Genomic DNA, 23,478 nt, shown 5'->3' with positions numbered 1-23,478 from the left:
AGAGTGAGCAGGTACAGGCTTGGGGGACACTTGTAGGAATACAGCCATGTTGGGGCCACGGGGTGGCATTGGCTCTCAGGAACGTTCTCCCTGGGCTTGTGATTTATTTGTACTATGGATTACTTCCAGAGTTCGATTGTATGCATGTACTAGTGGCTGATGCATATTTTCAAATTGCACATTTCACTCAAGCATTTGACACTACCATGCTAGGTGTAGCTATCCACCCTGTAGGGCATACTGGGAGTGTAACGTATTTGTGTCTCAGTAAATGTTTTAAATAGACCTGGGGAAGCAATGATCTGCCTGACTCTGCCTGGGCTCACCAATTTTGACTTCGGTTCTCACTGTTGGTACTGCACATCCTTCACCGGGATGGGCACGGGGCCCGTAGGTACCATGGGCATTTTGATTCAAATAATATTTACACTGAAAGGGCATGGGAGTGTAAAACTTTAGGAAGTTGGCTAGTAGTGTGGTTTACCCGGCCGTATCATGCCTGTTAGCCTCATTGATGAATGCATAGTGAAGTAAACGCTAATTTGACAGCAAGAGTATAGGAAAGGAAAGGTTTTAACGTCTCACCTGTAAGGGGTCTACGGTCTGAGGTACATGGATGTTTAGATAATGCCTTTATCTACAGATCAGTATCTGTTACAACAGCGTGACGGTGTCAGCGACATAGCCAACAGTCCTGGCTGGCCACAGCTCCGGGGTACTAGGATGAGTAACCACAGGTATCAAGAGAGGGAGCTCCTAGCGACAGCCCGACATCTCGCACAGCACAACAGCAATTTACGGGCTATATCCATTGGTATGCACGGGCAGGAGGTTGTTTGACCTCACAGTCACAAGGTCAGAGCTCAGCAGGCACACGCAGTTACTTTCTTACTGTGGTCGATAAATGAGTTCCAGTAAGTTGGGTTTTGACACACACCTGTAAGCTGCTTTTGTCTGGAATGGAACAGCTAAAGGTTGGCGGGTTGGGTCCTTTTTGTGTGTGATAACAAGGGTCCACCTGACGTAAATTCCGAAATCAGGGAAATTAACTAAATGTAAATATCACAGTTGGGGAAGTAGACAATAGTCATAGACCACCATACTACATGTGATAGACTTGCATGCTACCGCAACCAGTAGCATCAAAAAAAAAAGAGATGCTTCGCGGGCCTTGGCTCACACGGAAGTGGGGTAAGAACAGTCACAGCACAGGTGCCGTGGCCGGCTCTGATGCCTGGCACTGGGGTCCCAGGTTCTTCTGAAGGGCTAGGTCTTCAGATGCTGCAAGGATGTCCGTTGTTATTTACTCGATTGTTAAACGATGGGTTATTTCCTGGTTCATCCGGGGAGTAGAGCTTTAGGCGCTGGTTGTCTTTCCATCGGGTCGGTTTGATGCGGGATGGTGGTTTTTGGGGCAGGTCACAGGCTGCTTCCTCTCGCTGTGTTTGTCCTTCACGGTGTGGTCGGGTCAAGTGACGGAGGAGAGCAACCATCGCGTGGTATATCTGGGCATGATAGAACGCCAGGTAAGATTGTAGCGTAGGCAGATAGTGGCACTGATCGGGGAATGAATGTTGGTCTCAATGGCATGCCGCCATGCAAGGGGATTATGTACCTAGGGCGCGTACTTCAGGCAGTGACAGGTGAACAGGGACCATGTGTACTAGAATATCAGGAGTGGTTCCCACCACGGTCGGGCAGATGGGAAGCTGTCGTCTTGATGCTCAATGGATACCCTTACTCCATCATGCCTATTGTAAGCTGAGGATGCCTGTTGACGCTGTTAGACCTGCTATTAGTTAGTACACTCACTGTTGGCCCTGGCTCGGTTTGTCTCGCATCGAGGCCAGTTGGGGTTACTGGCGAATCGTTTGCTCTACGGCTGAAACGGTCGCTTCTAGTACAGGGCAAGATTGGTTAGGCCAGGCAGCATGACATAGGTCTTTTCGGCACTGGCAGAATGGTGCAGGCTGCAGGCTGCGAAGTAGAGCCATTGCAGAACGTAGATTTGTCTACACTAACTGGAACCCCTCTGAGGCGGAAAGCCGGAGGTTTTGCTAATCACCTCGCATCTCTTCTTTTAAAAATTGTTACCTTTGTGCTGTGTTTTAATTACAAGTGTTATCTACTCACCTGTGTGTAAGCGCTGTTGTTTCGCGCTAAACAAACCCTCCATATTCTGCAAAACGCCTTCCCCTCCAGCGCGGCAAAGGTGTAGCCACGCCCACTGCGAGGCCACGCCCACCGACCTATTACTTAAACGCTCGGAAAGCGCACCGATCACCACTAACTGGAACCCCTCTGAGGCGGAAAGCCGGAGGTTTTGCTAATCACCTCGCATCTCTTCTTTTAAAAATTGTTACCTTTGTGCTGTGTTTTAATTACAAGTGTTATCTACTCACCTGTGTGTAAGCGCTGTTGTTTCGCGCTAAACAAACCCTCCATATTCTGCAAAACGCCTTCCCCTCCAGCGCGGCAAAGGTGTAGCCACGCCCACTGCGAGGCCACGCCCTCAACAACTTGTACAAATGTGCCGACCCCCCCAGCGCAGCGGACGAGCGCAGCGGGAGCGCCGTTTGCGCGCCGAAGACGCGCCTAAGACAAGTCCGTCTGCGCCCGTCCGCGGCAGCCCGGGGCCTGGGGCCATAACCCCTGGCCACTTTTACAGTTACTCCACTCTCTCATTGCTTTCACTTAGGCCTACTGACAGCGCTGGACCCGCACCACCCGCTTTTGTTCTAAAGCGTGCTGCCACTTACGGCATTCTGAAGCCCGAATTCTCTCTCGGTAAGGCCCCTAAGCCCAGGTCTTATGCACTTCATCCTACTTCCAATGAATCTGAGGCCATTCTCAAATGCCTATACCTAAATACTAGATCCATGGTTAAACATCATCTGGATATCTTTCTCCTGCTTCAGGAGGAACAACCTGATTTTTTGTTTCTTTCTGAAACATGGCTTACTGAGGGCTCCTTACCCGATATCTTAGCGGCAGTTCCCTCAAACTACTACATTTTACACGTCGACAGACCAGCCGGTAAAAGAGGCGGGGGAGTTGCTGCAATTATTCGCAGCACCCATAAAGTCTCCTCTCTACCATCTTTTGACATATCAGGAACAGATAACTTGATTTTTAAAATGGATACTGATACTGGATCATTACTCTTCATCCTTATATACCGCCCCCCCCAAATTACGCCCTCTTTCTCGGCCTCCCTAGCTGAACAACTTGCTCCTCTGATAATCTCCCATAAGAAAATTTTGCTGTTAGGAGATTTCAACCTTTGGCTGGACTCCGCCGAGTCCGACTCTCAGGCAGCTACGCTGAAAGAAACCCTTCTCGACATGAACCTCTCTCAACATATTCACCTTCCTACTCATGTCAAAGGGCACAGCCTAGATCAAATCTGGTCCCAAAACATTTCCTTGGCTATTCAGTCTATCACGCCCTGTGTTTGGTCGGATCATTATTTGATCAATTTTACTATGACTACCGGGAGAAGTAGAAACCCCCTGCCCAAACCAGGAGGAAAAACTAGAAGGTGGAAGAATGTTGATGTCCCTGCTTTTATTTGTTCATTAACTTCTTCCCTTCCCTCGTTTGACCGGGACACCGAAAAGATGGAAGAAGCTTTCTCAGGGTGGTTACTTCAGGCAGCGGACGCTCACGCTCCATGTACCTACTCTTCACGCTCTCGCCCCAATGACGCCCACAGGTGGTTTACACCTTTTCTGAAAACCCTCAAACTTGAGGTCCGTCAATTGGAGCGTAAGTGGCGTACAGCCCATTCAGAACAAGATAAGATTAACTATTGCAAGGCTCGCAAAAACTACCAAAAGCTTATCCTAAAACACAAAACCGACTATTTTTCGGAAAAGATTCTCAAGGCTCACAATCAATCCAAGGAACTGTTCAACATTGTGGAAGATCTCAGCACCAGTGACAGAACCTCCCTCCCGACAGTTCCCACTCAGGAACTTTGTAATTCATTAAACTCCTTTTTCTTTGACAAAATCTGCACCATTAAACAAAACATTCCTACCACTCAGTCTCCTCTTTTATTTGCAGACACTTTTTACAACCCTGCTACTTTGCACTCCTACCCTCCCATTGATAACGTTAATCTATCTTTACTTTTTTCTAAAATTAAATCCGGCTCCCCTGATGACATCTGTCCCCCTTACATCCTGAAAGAAGTGGGCACTATCATCCCTGGGGGCTTACTTCCCATGCTGAATGGCTCACTTGCTCAGGGTAAAGTTCCCAACAACTTTAAGAAAGCCCTCCTTATTCCCCTCATAAAAAAAGGCAGGAGCCAACCCATTAGACCCACTCAATTACAGGCCTATATCTTTGCTGCCATACTGTGCTAAACTTTTGGAATCTCATGTATGTGACAGCATTTCCTCATTCCTTGAAAAGTCGGAATATCTAGCACCTAATCAGGCCGGTTTCCGCCCTTGCCATTCTACTGAGGCGGTTATCCTCTCGGTGCAGAATACCCTTAGGCGGAATGCGGATGAAGGGATCCATCAAGCTCTGGTACTCTTGGACCTTTCTGCCGCCTTCGACACGGTCGACTATACCATCCTGGTCGACCGTGTCGAACAGGCAGGCCTTAGGGGCCCTGCGCTGAGTTGGATCCGTTCTTTTATTACTGACCGTACTCAATCGGTCAGACTGGGCTCCTTCACAGCTCCCACCATACCTACCATCTGTGGGGTACCCCAGGGCTCCTCGTTGTCTCCCTTGCTTTTTAATTTGTATCTACGCCCTCTTTTGTATTCCCTTAGGCACGCTAAGGTTACCATTTTTAACTACGCCGATGATTTGCAGCTCATCTTTCCTCTGAACACCAAGGACTCTGTGGTAGAATTTCAAAACACCATGTCCCACATTTTGAGTTGGATGAGCTGCAATCACCTGAAACTTAACCCAGGCAAGACCGAACTGGTCTGGCCTGGACAGAGCACCCTCAGCTGGAACCCCAGTTTCTGGCCCGCCTGTATGGGTGCCCCCCCATCCAAATCATCCTCGGTTAAGAGCCTTGGTGTCTTCATTAGTGAGGATCTCTCTCTGAAAAAACAGGTCGGAGCGGTTGTTTCCTCTAGTTTCTTTCAGCTGAAGAAAATAAAAAAAATCGCCCGCTTCTTCTCCCAAGCTGCCCTCACTCAGATCGTCATCTCCCTTGTTTTGTCCAGATTGGACTTTTCCAACAGTCTTTACCTCGGGCTCCATACTGGAGAGCTAAAACGCCTCCAGCTGGTTCAAAACCAGGCAGCCAGACTTCTCTTGAACATCCCTAGAAGGCAATCAGTCAGATCTGGCTTGAAACAGCTGCATTGGCTCCCGGTTGAGCAACGCGTGACCTTCAAAGCTGGGTGTATTCTCTTCAAGTCTCTACATGACGTCGGCCCTATTTTTATCAGAGACCTATTTAAAAAATACAGCCCCTCCCGTAACCTCCGGTCTGCTCATAAAGCCCTTCTGACTATTCCCTCGTATAAGAAGAAGCGGCTCGTAGGCAGCTGCTTTGACCTTCTTGCAGCTGCCTTCTGGAACTCTCTTCCTCTTCATCTGAAACTTAGTGACAACATCCTTAGCTTCAGACATTCTCTGAAGACCTGGCTCTTCTCCCAGGCGCATCACTAGTTGTCTTTTTCTTCACCAACCGATGGCTTCGCCTGTTCCTTCCTACAGCGCCATGAAGCCTCCGGGCGTACGAGCGCTTAACAAATTTCATATAACATTAACATTACATTCGGCTAGGGAATGTTTAGCAGCAGGAAGGTATTGAACCATGCTGAGCTATTGGTTTGGGTTTCGTGCGCAACAGGAGCAAGGGATTTGCATTCTGTTCCATCAGGGTACGGGGACCATCTATACCACCAGATACTGTTAAGCTGCCATTTTCGCTCTGGGCTGAGGTGTCAATGTCATCCACTTTGCAGCCAGACTCTGAGCAGGCAAAGGCATACTTGCGATGGTGCAACGGGCACTCAGCAGTGGAATTAGATGTGTCTTCCCCGATATAACGTCAGTGATGAAACATAGGTGGTGGCCACACACGACCAGGCACTCTAGGGCAGCGGGAGTGTGCCAGTGCCAAGAGGGTTCGGGTTGCCTGGGTAGGGCTGCTGGCTTGGAGGGAGCACTACTCTGATCGCCACAGGGGCACGTTTTGTTTCATAGAAGGCTGAATTTGATACTTTTATGGCATGGTGCCAGTTGCTCTAGTTATGCGCTTGTTGCTTGGCAGTGTCAGAAACATTCAGAACGCAATGCTGGTGGTTAGCCTGTTGTCATGCTATTCAGAGGTATGTTAGCTCAGGCATGGCCATGCATGGGTTATAGGCCGGTGGCCTGCCCTGGGGATTCGTGTAACGGGCAGGTGAGGCAGCAGAACTTGGGGGGCGTGAGTTTGACCTCTGGATACTAGGGCGGAGCCTGGTTGCTCACTTCACAGCCCGCCCTTGAGTTCGACGAAACAGGTACCTTTGATGCGAGTATCAGTACCGGGGAACTTCTCCCGCCTGCCAGCACTGGCTGGCAGCGATGCAGGTTGTGGAAGTGGCTTATGGTCCATACGATTAAGGGAAACAACGGGGCAACACTTTGGGCTACAAATCTGCAGGAGAACAATTGGCGTTGTTCTCCTCTGTGGTCACCCTGATCTGTCTCTCCCTGGTATACTAGCAGAATTTTGGGAGGGCAAGGCTTTACATTTGGTGGTGACTGATGGAATACGATGGGCGTACTCCAACGGAGTGAAGGAGGAAGTAAGGCAGGCTTGTCAACTCTTACCTCCTCCCGCATTGGCACTGCCAGGCAGGAGTGCCTTGGCAAAGAGATTGTTATTTAGCCATGCAAAGGCAACCTTGGACATCGCCTATTTTAGGTTTAAGGTCATTTCAGTCAAATACACGGGGGAGTGAGAAAGGATGGGGGAACCTGTCCTTTTGTGGCTGCCGGCCCGGTTTGGCCGTTCGTTTGGGTTATTCGCGGGTGTAGAGGGGCACTTGCCTGAGGGGGCATGCCGGCTCCGGACCTGCATGGGCTAAGACGGTTTTGGCTGGACCTGGGGAAGCCCGGTTATCAGATTGTAGGTTAAAAGGCAAATTTGGTTTTGGCTTCATCAGGAAAGGTCTTTTCACGCCAAATCCACAGGGTGCCTGGAGGGAGATGGGGTACACCTCTCTAGTTGAAGCATGGATCTTTTCCTACTGAACTTAGGGGAATCTTTGGCTGCAGCAGGTTGTTAGTAATAGGCTACCTTGGCAAGGAGTCCGCTCAGGAGAAGCCATTGAGGTGTCAAGGAGAAAAGTTGTTGGCGCCATGCGCAAGTTCACTGAGCAAAGAGGCTTTGGCTTCATCAGGCATGGCCTTTTACACGCCAAATCAACAGGGTGTCTGGAGGGTGATGGGGTGCACCTCTCCACTCTAGGCATGGATTTAATGTTACTTGACCTTGGTGAAGCCTTGGCAGCTGCGGGTTGCGAATAGACTGGACCTACTGGACCTAGCGGAAGCTTTGGCTGCAGCAGGTTGTAAGGAAATAGGTCTACCTTGGTGGGGGGCCCTGGTAGTGACGGTGGCCACTCCCAAGGCTGTGGAGGAGTTACAGGGCGATCCAGGGTCTGCACATACCAAGGGGTACATCATGCAGCAGCACCGCGGGGTGCTAAGCCAGGATACCCAGGGATGTTTTAGCGTGTCCCCTGGAAGAACGACGGCGCCCCGTTAGCCGACAGGCGGTTGTGGGTCTGAGCAACCGGGGGCTGCCATGTATGCTCCGCCCACCCATCACGGGGGGGGGGCGTGTGAAGCAAGTGGACTGGTGGTCCACGGATGGGAGGGGTGGACCCTCCCAATATTTGGTATACACCAGTTGGCGTTGCCATGGTGACTCTAGGCTTATCAGACGGGCAGGCGGCATAGGGCTGGCCTGCCCTGGGATCGCCCATAAGATAACCCACCTTGTTTGCATATTGGTTATGCTAATAAACCTGCAGCAATATTTCTCCACTTACATTACAGTGTAGTGTGTTTTATTTATGTACTTATGTACTTATGTGCTTTGTGATAACTGTTGCCGATATTGGCACTAATGCCCAGTGGACGCTTCATCTTCTGGCGTGTGGTCAGCCACAAGGAGTCATCAGAGCCCTCAAAAGTTTTCAAATAAACGAATTGGATAGCCGATCTATAGCAGTCACATCTTGCTTTTCTTCAAAGAAACTGTCATACATACCAATTTTTTAAAACGAGGTTACCGTTGCAATTTGTTTCCCCAAGCATAATGCTACTCCAGGCTTCAGTGCTGTGTGGCATGGATTAATCTTGTACATTTTAAAAATTAAACATAACTTTAAACAAGCAATGGCTGACCCAAACAAGACAGTAGCAGAAGCGGTCTTTCCCAAGGTCTGGATGATTGGTGTTGATGACTCCCTCTGGTAACACCTAAAACGGTCTGTAGCCAGACCTAAAATGAAATAGAGTCATGAAAGAAAAGAATGTGAGGTTGTGTGCCAAATAAGTAGACAGAGTAACACAATAATTTGTTAAAATATAAGAAGTAAACCGGGTTGATTACAAGGTCGGCTGAGCAGCGCTGAAGTCTGATACACACTCCAGTCACCCCATGCCATACGTGGAAAGCGTATTTCGTCTCTTGCCTCTGCATTCTGCGACTTGTATTAGTTCTCTCATAAATGCAGAACAACAAGTACCAGAATGCACTACTCGAGCTGCTCCCACCTGACATGGACAACATTCACAGTTATCAAAAGAGCTAAAATACGACTCCTCTCCCCCACACCAGTATCCCTCCCCCACATGTAGAGAGCGGTCGGTTTACCTGCTGTGGGAACGCCTGCGCCTTCCCATCACACCAGGCAGCACACACCGGCCTTGGGCGGAGCTCGCATTCCCCATGGCCACTGACCCATGTCAATGACACAAGAAACGGGCCCTTTAAAATCTCAGGCATCAGAGTGGCCACATGAAAGGTCAGCGAGCCCCATAAGTTCATTTTATATAGTAAAAAGCGATAATTCTGTAATTAAACCTATCACGTTTCTTTACCATACAAAGCTGTACCTGCATACAGAGAAGTAACATTACCCAGCAGCGAAGCAGCCCTCGGAGGCCTGCAAATCTAGGCTCGAACTGTCCAATAGTACGTTGTGCGACCGTTCAAAAGCCCGGTGTATGACTGACTCTACCCCAGCACTACCAACATCACCGAGATACCGGACATATCTGCTGTTTTTTTTTTTTTAATAGGCGTACATGTATATGCCCGAGATAACTGACTCAGTCCCATTCATACCAGCCTGGCATATGGACTTGTCCTTTGAGTAAACCTTCATAGATGTGCTTCTGACTTCGCTCCGGTGCTACAATAGGTTTGGGGCACCTGTTATTTCCCCAGCCCAGCCAGTTGTACAGCGGGTTGGGTGCATTGCTCCAGGCTCCAAGAGGCGCAGTGCACTACAGGCGCCCTGCTCTGATTGATCTAATGTTTCGGCCAGACTCCAGCCCCCCTCGTGTGCCTGGCAGAGAGCATCCCTCCGTGTCCCACTTGACACTTCACAGATTTATCAACCTGACTTTTGGTTGGCTGCCTTTCAGAAGCCAGCTTGAGGCGTGACCGATTCCGCCCCAGCGCTACCAGCCTTTCAAGTGTTCTGACTTGAGAGGGAGTAACATTTCCCCGAGACGGGGCTGACAAAACAACTTCTTGCCTACAGTCTTACAAGTGCCTTGCGTCTGACCGATTCCGACCCAGCCCTATCAGCCTTGGAGAGGGCCTGCATGTTTGAAGGCCTTTGCTTTTAAACTGACATTTGCACAGGGCTCCTTCTCAGCCCCCAGGTGCGGTGTGGGCAGGTAGGATTTTACTCCCCTACAAACATGCGCATCTTATCCGAGCGCCTGTTTCCTGTCATTACATTTGCAGGATCGGTCTGTTCTGGCTCAGGCTTGTTTGGTTCGTTTCGCTGCCACCCCCATCCTCCCCGACCGCCTGCTTGCGGGGAGCTGCAGGCCGGCGGTCAACTCTCTGTATGGAAGGAAAGGCTCACAGCCCAAGCTTCCCTTCACGTGGAGATACCAAAAAGATGTCCCCATCACCCTCTTTCAGTTTCACAGGTGTTCACGTCTATTCTTCTCCACAGGAACTCAAACTACTCGCTGGGCACCACCTCAGCACCAACTCAGCATCAGCGCAGCACCAACTCAGCATCAGCGCAGCACCAACTCAGCATCAGCGCAGCACCAACTCAGCATCAGCGCAGCACCAACTCAGCATCAGCGCAGCACCAACTCCGCATCAGCGCAGCACCAACTCCGCATCAGCGCAGCACCAACTCCGCATCAGCGCAGCACCAACTCCGCATCAGCGCAGCACCAACTCCGCATCAGCGCAGCACCAACTCCGCATCAGCGCAGCACCAACTCAGCATCAGCGCAGCACCAACTCGGCATCAGCGCAGCACCAACTCGGCATCAGCGCAGCACCAACTCCGCATCAGCGCAGCACCAACTCAGCATCAGCGCAGCACCAACTCAGCATCAGCGCAGCACCACCTGAGCATCTCCAAAGCATCACTCATCACCACCTCAGGATCACTCAGTACCACCTGAGCACTACCTCCTCATAAGCACACCACCACCTCAGGATCACTCAGTGCAACCTCAGCACCAGTGTAGCACCACCGCAGTACCACCTCAGCATTAGTGCAGCACCACCTCAGCATCACTCAGCACTACCAGAGCACCACTAAAGCATTACTCAGCACCACCTCAGTATCAGTCAGTACCACCTGAGCACCACCTCCGCACAAGCACACCACCTCAGCACCTCCTCAGTATCACAGGGCACCACCTCCGCACCAATGCAGCACCACCTCGGCACCATCGCAGCCCCACCTCATCAGCAATTCAGCACCAACGCAGCACCGCTGCAACATCAGCGCAGCATCAGCACAGCACCAACTAGGTATCACTCCGCACCACCTGAGCACCAGTTCAGCACCTGCGTAGCCCCACCTTATCAGCAGTTCAGTACCAACGCAGCACCGCTGCAACATCAGTCCAGCATCAGGGAAGCATCACCTCACCTCAGCACAGCACCAGTAAAGCATCACTCAAGACCACCTGAGCACCAGTTCAGCACCACCATTACCGTATGAATCTGCACCACAGCATCAGTCAGCACCACCTCAGTATCACTCAGCATCACCTAAGCATCACCTCTGCACCAGCACACCACCACCTGAGTATCATTCAGCAGCACATGAGCATCACATCATTCTGCCCTCGGATTCTGGCGTCTATTGATTCTCCGCTAGGATCCGTCCCCTGCTCATGTTGTAATCCCGGTACTATTTCCCAACCGCCACTCTCCTGTTTTTTATCTCCCCCCCCCCCCCCAATAACAAAACAAAAATCTATAACAAATAAGTATTAGAACAGGTAAAAAGAAGTTGGCAGCATTGCAAGGAGATAAAAATTAGGAGACTTTTTTTCTGTCCATTCTTCTTTTAACAGGGTCGTTCAGTTGTACGTAGTGTCTTCCTGGTTATTCATAAGGTTGCAAAAGATGCTTATAACACTTTTTAATCATAACGTTTCAGCATGCTGCACAACAGCCACAATGGTCCACAACATTTCGGAAAGACATTGGCAAAGCCAATAGCTCTGGCTAAACACTTTTAAGGTCCCAAAGATCAGACCTATTGCCTATGCCGATGCTTGTTAATTCTTCGCATCCTAGGCCCTTTCCCTTTGTAAGCTTTTAAGGGGAAGGCGATGGGTGCCGAACATGAGCGGCGCACATTTTATGGTCACAACGAGAATGGGGTATCATGACCACAAATATTATAGTAGTATCAATATAAAGGACTAGACAGTACTCAGAGTTATACTGTTTAATATATTTATTACTTTTGTAATAGGTACCATACAATTGCTGTTGGTAAGCGGCTTGGCAAGGCTTTCTAACGCCAGTTTACTCACCACCGAGCCACTAGACTAGTCTCAATGGACTTCACGCTGTTCCATGCATGTACATTTTGTCCTGATGTTATCGTCGGGGCTGCCTACAGTATGAAAAAGAACACGCTCTATATATTGTGCATAACTACATCATCTCATGTATACTCTTATTCTCAATTTTTATTTGGGGAGTGGGCAGAGAAAATCATCGCGTAGAAACCTATGTCGAGTAATGTCTTTCCTTGCATTTTTAGGTACTTTAACGAGGGAACAGTTCTGACACACTATGCAGATGTTCTTGCTCTTCTGGTCCGATTGAGACAGCTGTGCTGCCATCCTCATCTTGTCACTAATACTTCCTCTCCTAGTGCTCCTCCAGGTGGGTGCATTCATCTTTTATGTGCATTGTGTATTCATCAGGAACCCTGAAATCTTGTTCTTAATATAAGAATCTCCCACTAACGTTTGTCCTGTGTATTACTATTCTGTGAATTCCTCATATTTTTGACACTGTTTTTGATGTATTTACAACACTAGGCACTTTTGCTTGGATTGCTTGGAGCACTACCCAATAGGAACACTTTGTGCCTCATGGCTTTGGGTCGCCTGTCCAATGGCACTGGGATTTGTTTTGCCTCAGAGCACACGTTGATCCAGTATGGCTGGAAATTGTTTTTCTTGTGCTAATCTTCTTCTAATCCTGTTTCTCCATAGTCTCCTCACTTCATAAATAAAGAGCATTATTGGGCGGGCTCCTGAACACATATAGACTGATTGATTCAACTCCTGCGCCCCCAGTCCCTCTTGATCCAATATCCTCCCTGACATTGTGTTGGATAGGGGTACTAAATAATTTTCAGAAATTAAATGTACAGAGCATTGGCAAAGCTTTTAGATAACCGCACCCCCCTCCCCCTTCCCCCCCAAAAAGCAAAAGAAAGACACAGTAACACAACTTCATCATTTTGCAGGTGCATGCATATTGATGTGTGTCTGTGAGCGCGTGTGCCTACAAAATTGCACAGGAACAATTTTTTCATTTTTGTATTATTATTATTTACAGATGCTGCAAAAACATTAAAATAAAGCAGTGTGAACACATTTTTTTTTCTTTTAATTTTTATAGATGAATGGGTCGGCAGAAATTTAGTGTGGAGGGCCCCCCTCCCACCAGTAAAAAATAATATTTTTTAAAAAGACTGTGGGTAGCAGTGGATGAGCAGTGGGGAAAAGCAAAACACAAGGGAGAGCAGCACAGGAAGGCAGAGCAAGAAGCTCGCAAGCGAGAAAGTAACATACAGCGAGGGGGAGGCAGGGAGTTCGGCAGAGAGAAGCACACAAGAGAGCTTGCATCACGAGGGAGAGAACAGCACAGAGCTTAGAGTGGGTATTTAGCAGAAGCAGCACGCAAGGAAGAGAGCTGCAAAACAAACGCAGTGCTTAAGCAAAAAGAAAAAAGTGGCCAGTCAGAGAGATGGGTACAAGGCTATGCTCCAGGGGAGGGACCAACACAAGATGGACCAGCTCTGACCAGAAAGGCCATTGAATTCGAAGCAATAAAGCTAACCAATGGTAGGCAGTGGGTGGGCTATACACCCCTGGAAGTTCTTTGTAAGCTTACATTAGGTGTTCTGCAACCAGACTGTGTGTGCTGTGTGGTGGGCTCAACCTAAAAACAAAATAATAACCGCCAACACACACAGCATGAATTAGGGAGTGTGTAGCAAGGTGATAACCCTATGGAGTTATGCAATCTATAAATTGAAGGTTGGTTTTTCAGTATTCAACTGCTGCAAACTTAAGACAGCCTAAGAGAAGAATATAGTCAGTTTGATTGTTGCCGGGACAATTTAGTGAATGCATACTTCATGTACTGTTGGAAAATGAGTTTAAAAAATAAGTCCTACAAGTTGGAATGCTGCAAACAGTACATCCTAAAGAAGAGGAAACACTGCACAAAATTCAAAAAAGCACATCCAATAGGATGCTGTAACAACTTTTAAAATGGGCGGTGCTGCCATCAATCTTATGTCATAGAAATCATACGGGTTGTGTAAAATCCATGTGTTACACAAGGGGTAGCAAATGAGCCACGCCCATTCAACTGAAGAACGGTGGTCCAATAGATTTTGTCTAGTGGTTCATAATGGAGCACTTTGCCCTAAATAAATGAGAAAAGTATGGCGTGCTAGGGTGCTAGCTTTTGCAAGAGCGCATGTTCCATTGAATGGCCTCTAAGTTTGCATCAGTCGTGGGGCTTTACTGCTAAACCTATCTAGCGCAAAAACAATACAATGCTACAATTGGGTTTCTGTGCACATTTATTTGTGTATTACACAAATAAAGTGTCTTGGTTTGTTTTGATTTTATTAAAATCTGTCACCTCAGAATTACAAACAAACTATGTGCCTCAATTGAAGGTTTCTTGCTGTTGGTATATTTTGAAATATATGTAAAAAGTTAATTTGTTTTAAGATTGTCTCTTGATTGGCATTACAGAATTTCCTCACTTTGCAGTCAAGGAAAAAAAATAAACGCCAATCTCCATGTTAAACAAGCAGCAGTTTGTCATAAGACATTGCATGACACTTGACCTCTGCCTTTGAACTCACCACAAACACAGCCAGATAAAAACTAGTTTAAAGACCTCTTTCATACTCGTTGCCTTGCTGAACTTTTGCAGGGTTATCTTGGGGGTACAACAGCACTTCTTTAGCACCCTTGCTTCTGTCTTCCAACAAATGTTGCACATATGGAGTGCTTGGGTTTTCCTAGATATGGACCTATTTAAAAATAGAAGATGTCTCAGTTTTGATTGCCATTAGAATGTTTTTTTTTTTTAAATTATCTTTTTATTGATTTTAATAAACGATAAACATAAAAACAATCTGCAAATCACATGTAGTCGAGATATGGCATGATTGAGTATGACAGTTCATTCAGGAAACAAAACAATTGCGGGAAACAGCACCTATTTTGGACAGGACCGAATACTCAGGGAGACAGGGGTTCATTATCAGGGAGGCTATTTGGTGCAACACAGATATCTCCCCTGTATGAGTTCCACTTGGTCCACACTCGGGACCATTTTTGTGGGCATCCTCTTGCCACATAGACCGTTTTCTCTCAACATACACCAGTCAATATTTCGCTTATAAGTTATAACAGTAGGGGGTTTCAGCCCTCCCCATAATTGAGCTATGTCGCTTTTAGCAACCGCGGCACCCAGTGTGACCCACAACCTCTCCTCCCCTCCCCTCCCAAGTCAGTGGGCTCCCATACATTAAGTAGACATCTGTTCGAGGCATATGAGCTGCAGATTACACACTGTGCATAGATCGCCTTCTGGTGTTGGGCCCGGATGTTTGCAGTTGTTTTTCCTCTTGGAAAGCCTTTGGAAGTCACGAGGTATGTGACTCCTCCTTTGGATCGTATTGTGCATGGGCTTCGGCTCCATCCTCAGATTGTTTTTTTCCGCCATCGGGCTCGGATGTGATCTTCGCGCTCCGGGTCCGAACAGTTTCCAGTTCTTCTATCGACGCGCAATCCTCACCCCAATTTGCGGTATTGTTTTCGATCGCGATCTCCACACTCGGCGCGGCTCTCATCGATCAAGACCTTCGATTCCAGTCATCGACGACGGCCTTCGGGCCTACCCAAGCTCCGGTCCTGGCTAATGGAAAGGACTCCCTTCAAGAAGTGCCCTCAATGTGGGTCCAAATTCCCCCACACTGATCTTCACGAAGTATGTAACCTCTGCCTCTCCCCTGAACACGAGGCTCAAGACTGTCCGGCGGGCAAGTCCTTCCGGTCCAAGAAAACCATTCGAGACTGAAGGGCACGAAGAACTATGGCACACTCGTCGACGGCGATTCCAGACGACATCTTCGGGGAAGGCGTCGACGCTCCAGAAGGGCAACACACCGACGAAAGCCTCGTCAGCGCCTCCGAAGCCGACGATTCAGATGTGGAGGATATCACTCCGGCACAGAGGGTCGTGAGTACTGAAGCCCCTCCCCCCCCCCCCCCCCCCCCCCACCTCCTCCACACACCCTCGATGACACCGAAAAAGGCTTCGGTCACGCCTTCGCCTCCAGGCCTAGGCAAGACCAAAGACACTGCTTCCCACACCGCACCTTCGGGACCGGTAAAGAAGCCTATTAAGCCTTCAGGCGGCTCGAGCCAGCCCACCGTCGGTGCCAAGAAACACTCCTCCGGACCGCCGCCAAAAAAGAAAATGGCCTCCTCCTCGGCACTGAGTTCCATACAGAAACACTCGCCGCCGAAAACCAGCTCCAGCTCCTCGGTACCGACACCATCCCCGGACCCGAGCAAAAAACACAAGGCCACTGACACCGATATCTCAAAGCCGAAAACCATCTCGGCACCGAGTAAACAGACAGCCCTTTCCAGGTCGCATAGTTCCAAACAGCGGACTAGCGCAGACTCTAAAACAAGAAAACCAACGGCCCGTTGCCTTCGGCGCCGACGGACAAACCACCCTCGGAAGAACTATTTACACCTGATCCATTGCAAAAGACATTGATCAAGGACCCCAAAACCGGACATTTGATGCTCAGCATCAAAAAGAGACCGCTGGAAAAGCCTGCCCCAGCTCCACCTCCAAAGAGGAAGGACTCTGCTACCTTCCCTTTCAGAATGCCTTCACCACCTCCTCCACCCCCTCCACCTTCCCCTCCTCCACCTTCTCCTTCTCCCCCCCCACCTCATCATTCCCCCACACCCTCTCCGGATGATGATAATGATGATGTCTATGATGACATAGGGGACGTGCCCCATGACCTACCTACAGGGGACCCCACTCCCACAGGCTCCCCAGACCCATGGGACGACTATAACATCCCTGACATTCCTAACGTCCTGCAAGATGATCTCTACCCTTCGAGACCATCCCCACCAGAAGACTCATTAGGGTTCAACCACTTACTCCAAAGGGCTGCACACTATCACGGGGTGGATCTCCATACCAACCCCGTGGAGGAGGACTTCCTACTCGATACTTTTGACACCATGCATAGGGCCACCTCCATACTGCCCATGCTCAAAGGAGTTATCAAACACGCGCCGGTGGTCTTTAAAGACCCAGTCAGAGCCAGGGTCATTAACCTGCGCATTGACAAAAAATATAAAGCCGCCCCTACAGATCCCGCCTACATCAGAGGGCCAGCACCACTAGATTCCCTAGTGGTGTCTACAGCACGAAAGAGGGCCAACTCCCAAGCGTCAGGCGAAGCACCACCACCTGACAAAGAGTCAAAACTCTTGGACGCATCCGGCAAGCGCGCTTCATCCCAAGCTGCCCACATATAGCGTATCGCTAATACACAAGCGCTACTGGCAAGATACGACAGGGCCCATTATGACGACCTAGAAGCCATAATGCAACATCTCCCTGACAAATATAAAAATAGGGCAAATTAGTTAATTCAGGAGGGCAAAACCATTACCAATACCTCCATCCGCTGTGCCCTAGATGCAGCTGACACCACCTCCAGAGCCATTAATACCAGCATCCTCCTCCGTCGCCATGCCTGGCTAAGGATCTCCGGTTTTAAACCAGAAGTGCAAGCTTCAATCCTGAACCACCCCTTTGACCAGGAACATCTGTTCGGCCCAAAAGTGGATGAGGCCCTAGAAAAAATGAAAAAAGACACCGATTCGGCGAAGTCTATGGGAGCCTTACAATCACACCCTCCCAGGCGCTCCTTTCGCCGCTCTTCCTTTCGGAGCACATCCAGAGGCTACTCATCTGACACCGCTTCCACTTCATATAAGGCCCCTACCCAATCCACCTTTACAAGGGGTTACCAAAGAGGCGGCTACAGAGGCAACAATAATAAAGGCAGAGGCAAGACAAACACCGCCCGCTCTGCCTCCGCACCTACCCAATGACTTCCCTCCACTCCCCCCAGACCATCCCACTCCGGTCGGGGGCAGACTCCAAAATTACCTTCCTGTCTGGACTACCATCACCTCAGACAAATGGGTAATACAAATAATTCGGTCAGACTACTGCCTAGAACTAATATCTACCCTCCAAACATTCCACCCAGACAACGCCCAATGTCACAGGAACATCTAACACTACTAAAGCAGGAGATAATCTCCCTCCTACAAAAGGGGGCGATAGAACGGGTTCCTACCAACCAACAAAATATGGGGGTCTACTCCCTATATTTTCTCATACCAAAAAGGGACGACATTCTACGGCCCATCATAGACCGCAGGTCCCTAAACCGATACATACACTCAGACCATTTTCACATGGTAACACTTCAGCAGGTACTTCCACTGCTCTCCCACAACGATTTCCTGACCACTTTAGACCTCAAAGACTCCTATTTCCACATTCCTGTTCACAACGCTCACAGGAAGTTTCTCAGATTTCTAGTGGACGGCCAACACTACCAATTCAAAGTACTCCCATTTGGAGTCACGACAGCACCACGAGTATTCACCAAGTGCCTAGCAGTAGTGGCAGCACACCTGTGGAGACAACACATCCATGTCTTCCCATACCTAGACGACTGGCTAATAAAGGCCAGTTCATACAACCAGTGTGTACAACACACGCACGCCACTATCCAGCTACTTCACCAACTGGGCTTCACAGAAAACCACACAAAGTCCCATCTCCAACCGTCCCACGTAAAACAATATCTGGGTGCCACTATAGACACCTCAAGAGCGCTAGCCTACCCCACTCCTGCCAGGATAGCAAGCATTCAGGCTCTACGCGCCAAATTTCAGCCACAACACTCTTTTCCAGCTCGAGTGTTCATGCAACTAATAGGGATGATGGCCTCTTGCATATTCATAGTACCTCACGCAAGACGCCAGATGCGTCCCCTCCAAGAGTGCTTAGCGCGCCAACGGAACCAGGCCCAGGGTCAATTAACAGATCTGGTGTTGGTAGACGGTCGTACCCATCGCTCTCTGCAGTGGTGGACCACCAAAAACCTTTCCAAAGGGCGACCGTTCCTGGACCCGGTTCCTCAGATAATACTAACAACGGACGCATCGCTCTCCGGCTGGGGAGCTCACCTATTACATCACACCATGCAGGGCAGATGGACACCTCAACAAAAGTTACTCCACATTAACCATCTGGAGTTACTAGCCATCTTTCTAGCCCTAAAATCTTTTCAGACACAGATTTCAGGCAAGGCAGTCCTAGTCCGCACAGACAACATGACAGCCATGTACTATATACAAAAACAAGGCGGCACACACTCTCCACAGCTCTCTCAGCTTGCACAGAGTATATGGAGATGGGCAATACCCCAGAAAATCTTTCTCCTAGCCCAACATGTCCCAGGAGTCCAAAACACTATGGCAGATCTGCTCAGCAGACAAATTCAACAACTCCACGAGTGGGAACTCCACCCGCAAGTTCTTCACCCGTACTTTCAAATGTGGGGGCGTCCACAAATAGACCTCTTCGCCACCCATGAAAACGCCAAATGCCCAAGCTTCGCCGCCAGATATCCACACCCATTGTCCAAAGGCAATGCGATATGGATGAACTGGTCAGGCAGATTTGTATACGGTTTTCCGCCTCTCCCACTCATTCCATTAGTGGTGCACAAACTACAACAACACTCCCTCACACTAATCCTAGTAGCTCCAACTTGGGCCAGACAACCGTGGTACACCACACTGCTGGAACTATCTGTAGTACCGCACCAAAAGTTACACCTCTCTCCAGACCTCTTAACCCAGATCCATGGAGAGATCAGGCACCCGGACCCAGCTCAGCTCAACCTTGCGATCTGGCTCCTGAAATCCTAGAATTCGGTTATCTAAATCTTCCCCCTGACTGCATGAACGTCATTAAAGAAGCTAGGCGACCCACCACTAGAGCGTGCTACTCAGCCAAGTGGAAACGTTTTGTTGTCTATTGTCACAACAATACCATCAATCCCCTAGATGTGTCCATTCAACACATCATAGGCTATTTACTACACCTACAAAGATGCAATCTAGCCTATACGTCCATTAGACTGCACCTTGCAGCCATAGCAGCTTATCTACAAAACAGGTAACATCTATCACTTTTTGGAGTACCTGCCATTAAAGCCTTCATGGAAGGCCTCAAAAGAATAATTCCCCCCCCCAGAGTGCCCCCCTCACCTGTGTGGAACCTAAATATCGTTCTCACCAGACTAATGGGGCCTCCCTTTGAACCTCTACATAAATGTGAACTTCAATTCCTAACACGGAAAACCGCCTTTCTTGTAGCCATCACTTCCCTCAGAAGTGTCAGTGAGATACAAGCACTTGCCATTCAAGAACCTTTTCTCCAAATGCACCATAACAAGGTTGTTCTCCGTACCAACCCAAAATTCCTCCCTAAAGTCATTTCTTCTTTTCACCTAAAACAATCTGTAGAACTACCAATATTCTTCTCGCAACCACAGACCGTTGCAGAAAGAGCTCTTCACACATTAGATGTCAAATGAGCCTTACTCTACTACATTGAGAGAACACAACCTTTTCGTAAGACCAAACAACTGTTTGTCTCTTTCTCACCACCACACAAAGGCAACCCCATCTCCAAGTCGGGGATAGCTAGGTGGATTGTCAAATGCATTCAGATTTGCTACCAGAAAGCAAAACGAACGCTATCCGTTCCCCCTAAAGCCCACTCTACACGTAAAATAGGGGCTTCAATGGCATTTTTAGGGAACATCCCATTAGGTGATATCTGCAGAGCAGCTACATGGTCAACACCGCACACTTTCACTAAACACTATTGTGTAGATGTGCAAACTAAGCAACAGGCTAGTGTGGGCCAGGCTGTACTCAAAACATTATTTCAAACCACTGCAACAGATACGGGTGGTCGCTGCTAAGGATGGGTACTGCTATATAATCTATGCACAGTGTGTAATCTGCAGCTCATATGCCTCGAACGGCAAATGCTACTTACCAGTATGCATCTGTTCTTGGCATGTGGAGCTGCAGATCTACACACGCCTCCCCGGCTACCTTTATCTGTTCCAGTTTATCTTATTTAGATACAACACACATGGGCATCTTCACTGTTATTACTACGCTCCATATTTCCCTGCTGGCGAAAAACAATCTGAGGATGGAGCCGAAGCCCATGCGCAATACGATCCAAAGGAGGAGTCACATACCTCGTGACTTCCAAAGACTTTCCAAGAGGAAAAACAACTGCAAACATCCGGGCCCATCACCAGACGGCGATCTATGCACAGTGTGTAGATCTGCAGCTCTACATGCCAAGAACAGATGCATACTGGTAAGTAGCATTTGCCTTTAGCCTCAGGGCGGACAGGTTTATGAAGGACCTCCCTTATGACCTTATGTATCCCACTCCAATATCTCTGAACTTGCTCACACTCCCAAAGAATGTGCATAAAGGTGGCAACCCGTCCACATCCACGCCTGCAGTCCAAGTTTTCACCACGCCCCATACGGTCTAGCTGTGGTCCAGTGATGTAGATCCTGTGGAGAATTTTCAATTGTATCAGACGGAGACGGGCAGAGATCGCCACCTCCCTGGGGGAGGCCACCGCCTCCCTCCACTCCTCGTTGTCCAGTAAGAGGTCATCCGCCTCCCGCAATTTAACCAAGGGATCTGGTGTGATGTTGACAAGTTTTTTGTAGGTCAATGAGCTAGCTTTCTGTGGAAGCAGCCCATCCAATAATCTATCCTCTAGGGGGGAGGAATCAGGGAGGGGGGAGTCCCTATCAATGGCGGTGGTAAATGCATGCCGGATTTGTAGGTAGCGAAAAAATTCAGAGTCTGCGAGTTCGTACTGTTGTTTCAGCTGACTAAAACTGAGCATGCTACCCTTCACCCAAATGTCGCCCACCCGAGAAATACCAATGAGGTCCCATTTATCGAACCCTTTGGAGCCATGTAGACTACCCTGTTGCTCTGAATCCCACAAGGGAGTCGCAAGCATAATCTTCCGGTCCCATCCCAAGCTTTTGTTGACTTAGTGCCATACTTGGACCGGGTGGGAGGTGGGCCCAGTTAAGAGGAATTTCTTGGGTTTACCGTAGAGGGCTCTGTTGTATGTCCCGCCTGGTAGCTGTTATCTGTCCATGGCATATCCAGGATCTCCCAGAGCTCGGTACGTACCCTGATTAATGGCAGCAAGATGGGCCGCCCAGTAATATTTCTTTATGTCAGGGAGGCTGACGCCACCGTCGTACCAATAGAGGGTTAGTTTGTGAAGCGCTATTCTTGGTCTCCCGTCCCAAAGCACCTGTCTCTGTAGGTCTTCGATTTCTTTAAAATATCGCGCCGGAACTGGGACAGGGTAGTTTTGCAGGGCATAAAGGAAGCGGGGCAGGGACATCATCTTAAAAAGAGCGGCTCGCCCGAGCAGCAAGAGAGGGAGCGCCCTCTAGTTGACAACATCACGTCGCAGGCGTTGTAAGGGCGGGAGCAAATTTCTCTCATAGCAGAGCTTGGGGTCGGCGGTGACAAAGATTCCCAAATATCGGAAACCCTCAGACACCACTTGTATCGGACATTCCCTGGGGAGAGATGGAGTCCCACCAGAGAAGGTATAAAGGAGAGATTTATTCCAGCCCGACAATCTACCGAAGGATGTGAAGATGTCTAAAACACATCTAAGGGACTTCTTGGGGGAGGCCAAATAGAGGAGAATGTTGTCTGCGTAGAGCGAGATGCAGTCTTCCCACTCTGCCGTTAGCCATTAGGATGTTGATGAGGGATGACTTCACCCTAGACTGGAATTTCCTTATGCACTTTTCTGCTGTGCCAGTAAAAATCATGCATACATTCTACGTAAAATGACTTCTCAAGACTGTGCTGATACGGTTTTGTGAAGCAAACCTGGTAATTGTGGACATTTGTGGATTGTTGCATTATTTCCATAGAAGGAGATTAGATTGTTAAGTGTACCCTATTATGAGCAAAGAGTGGATTAAGTGAAGCCTAGCTTTGATCTGTGCTCATCTCCACCCCTTGCTAAAAAACATTCTTCAAGACGCAAATGCATCACAATTTGTGATGGGACTGACAACCATTTATCCACTTAAGCCGTTCTTTGTGCTGATATGGAACCGGAGTTATCCTTTCAAGCCCCTGCTTTTGTTGAAGAGGGTGGTGAGGCAGGTGCGTTGAGTTGAGGAGTCACAAGTTTTACTAAAAGTGAAACCATATTTTCTTCTAAATGTAATATCATGCTAAACTTTGCACTAAAAATCATTGTATGCTTTCTTTCCTCTACTTTTTTTTTCCAATGAAGAGGGTCTGTGTAGGTTTTTAGACAAGGAAAGTCCTGAGCTGATTAAAAAACAAGGGTTTTAGATCAGAGGAACAACATTAAGAAAGATTAAGAGATGTCAAAAAGAAAATATCCAGAAGCAGGTGCTCTGTATCATGGTCTGTTATGAGCTGGCTCAAAGAGAAGCATCAAAGTCTATCCGCACATTCAATGAGAAGAA

General features: G+C 48.6%; 1 protein-coding gene across 6 annotated transcripts in view; it reads left to right on the top strand.

Moving 5' to 3' along the window:
• Positions 1–23,478, top strand: part of HLTF (helicase like transcription factor) — a 397,768-nt gene that overhangs the window by 281,286 nt on the left and 93,004 nt on the right. For all 6 annotated transcript variants that reach the window (XM_085635054.1, XM_085635052.1, XM_085635053.1 and 3 more), the window contains one exon: positions 12,258–12,382. In XM_085635054.1, coding sequence (XP_085491180.1) covers positions 12,258–12,382 — 125 coding nt within the window. The remainder of the gene's footprint in view (positions 1–12,257; positions 12,383–23,478) is intronic.

The sequence above is a fragment of the Triturus cristatus genome, chromosome 11 (genome assembly GCF_964204655.1).
Source record: "Triturus cristatus chromosome 11, aTriCri1.1, whole genome shotgun sequence".
Lineage (NCBI taxonomy): Eukaryota > Metazoa > Chordata > Amphibia > Caudata > Salamandridae > Triturus > Triturus cristatus.
This window is presented reverse-complemented; position numbering and strand designations above follow the sequence as displayed.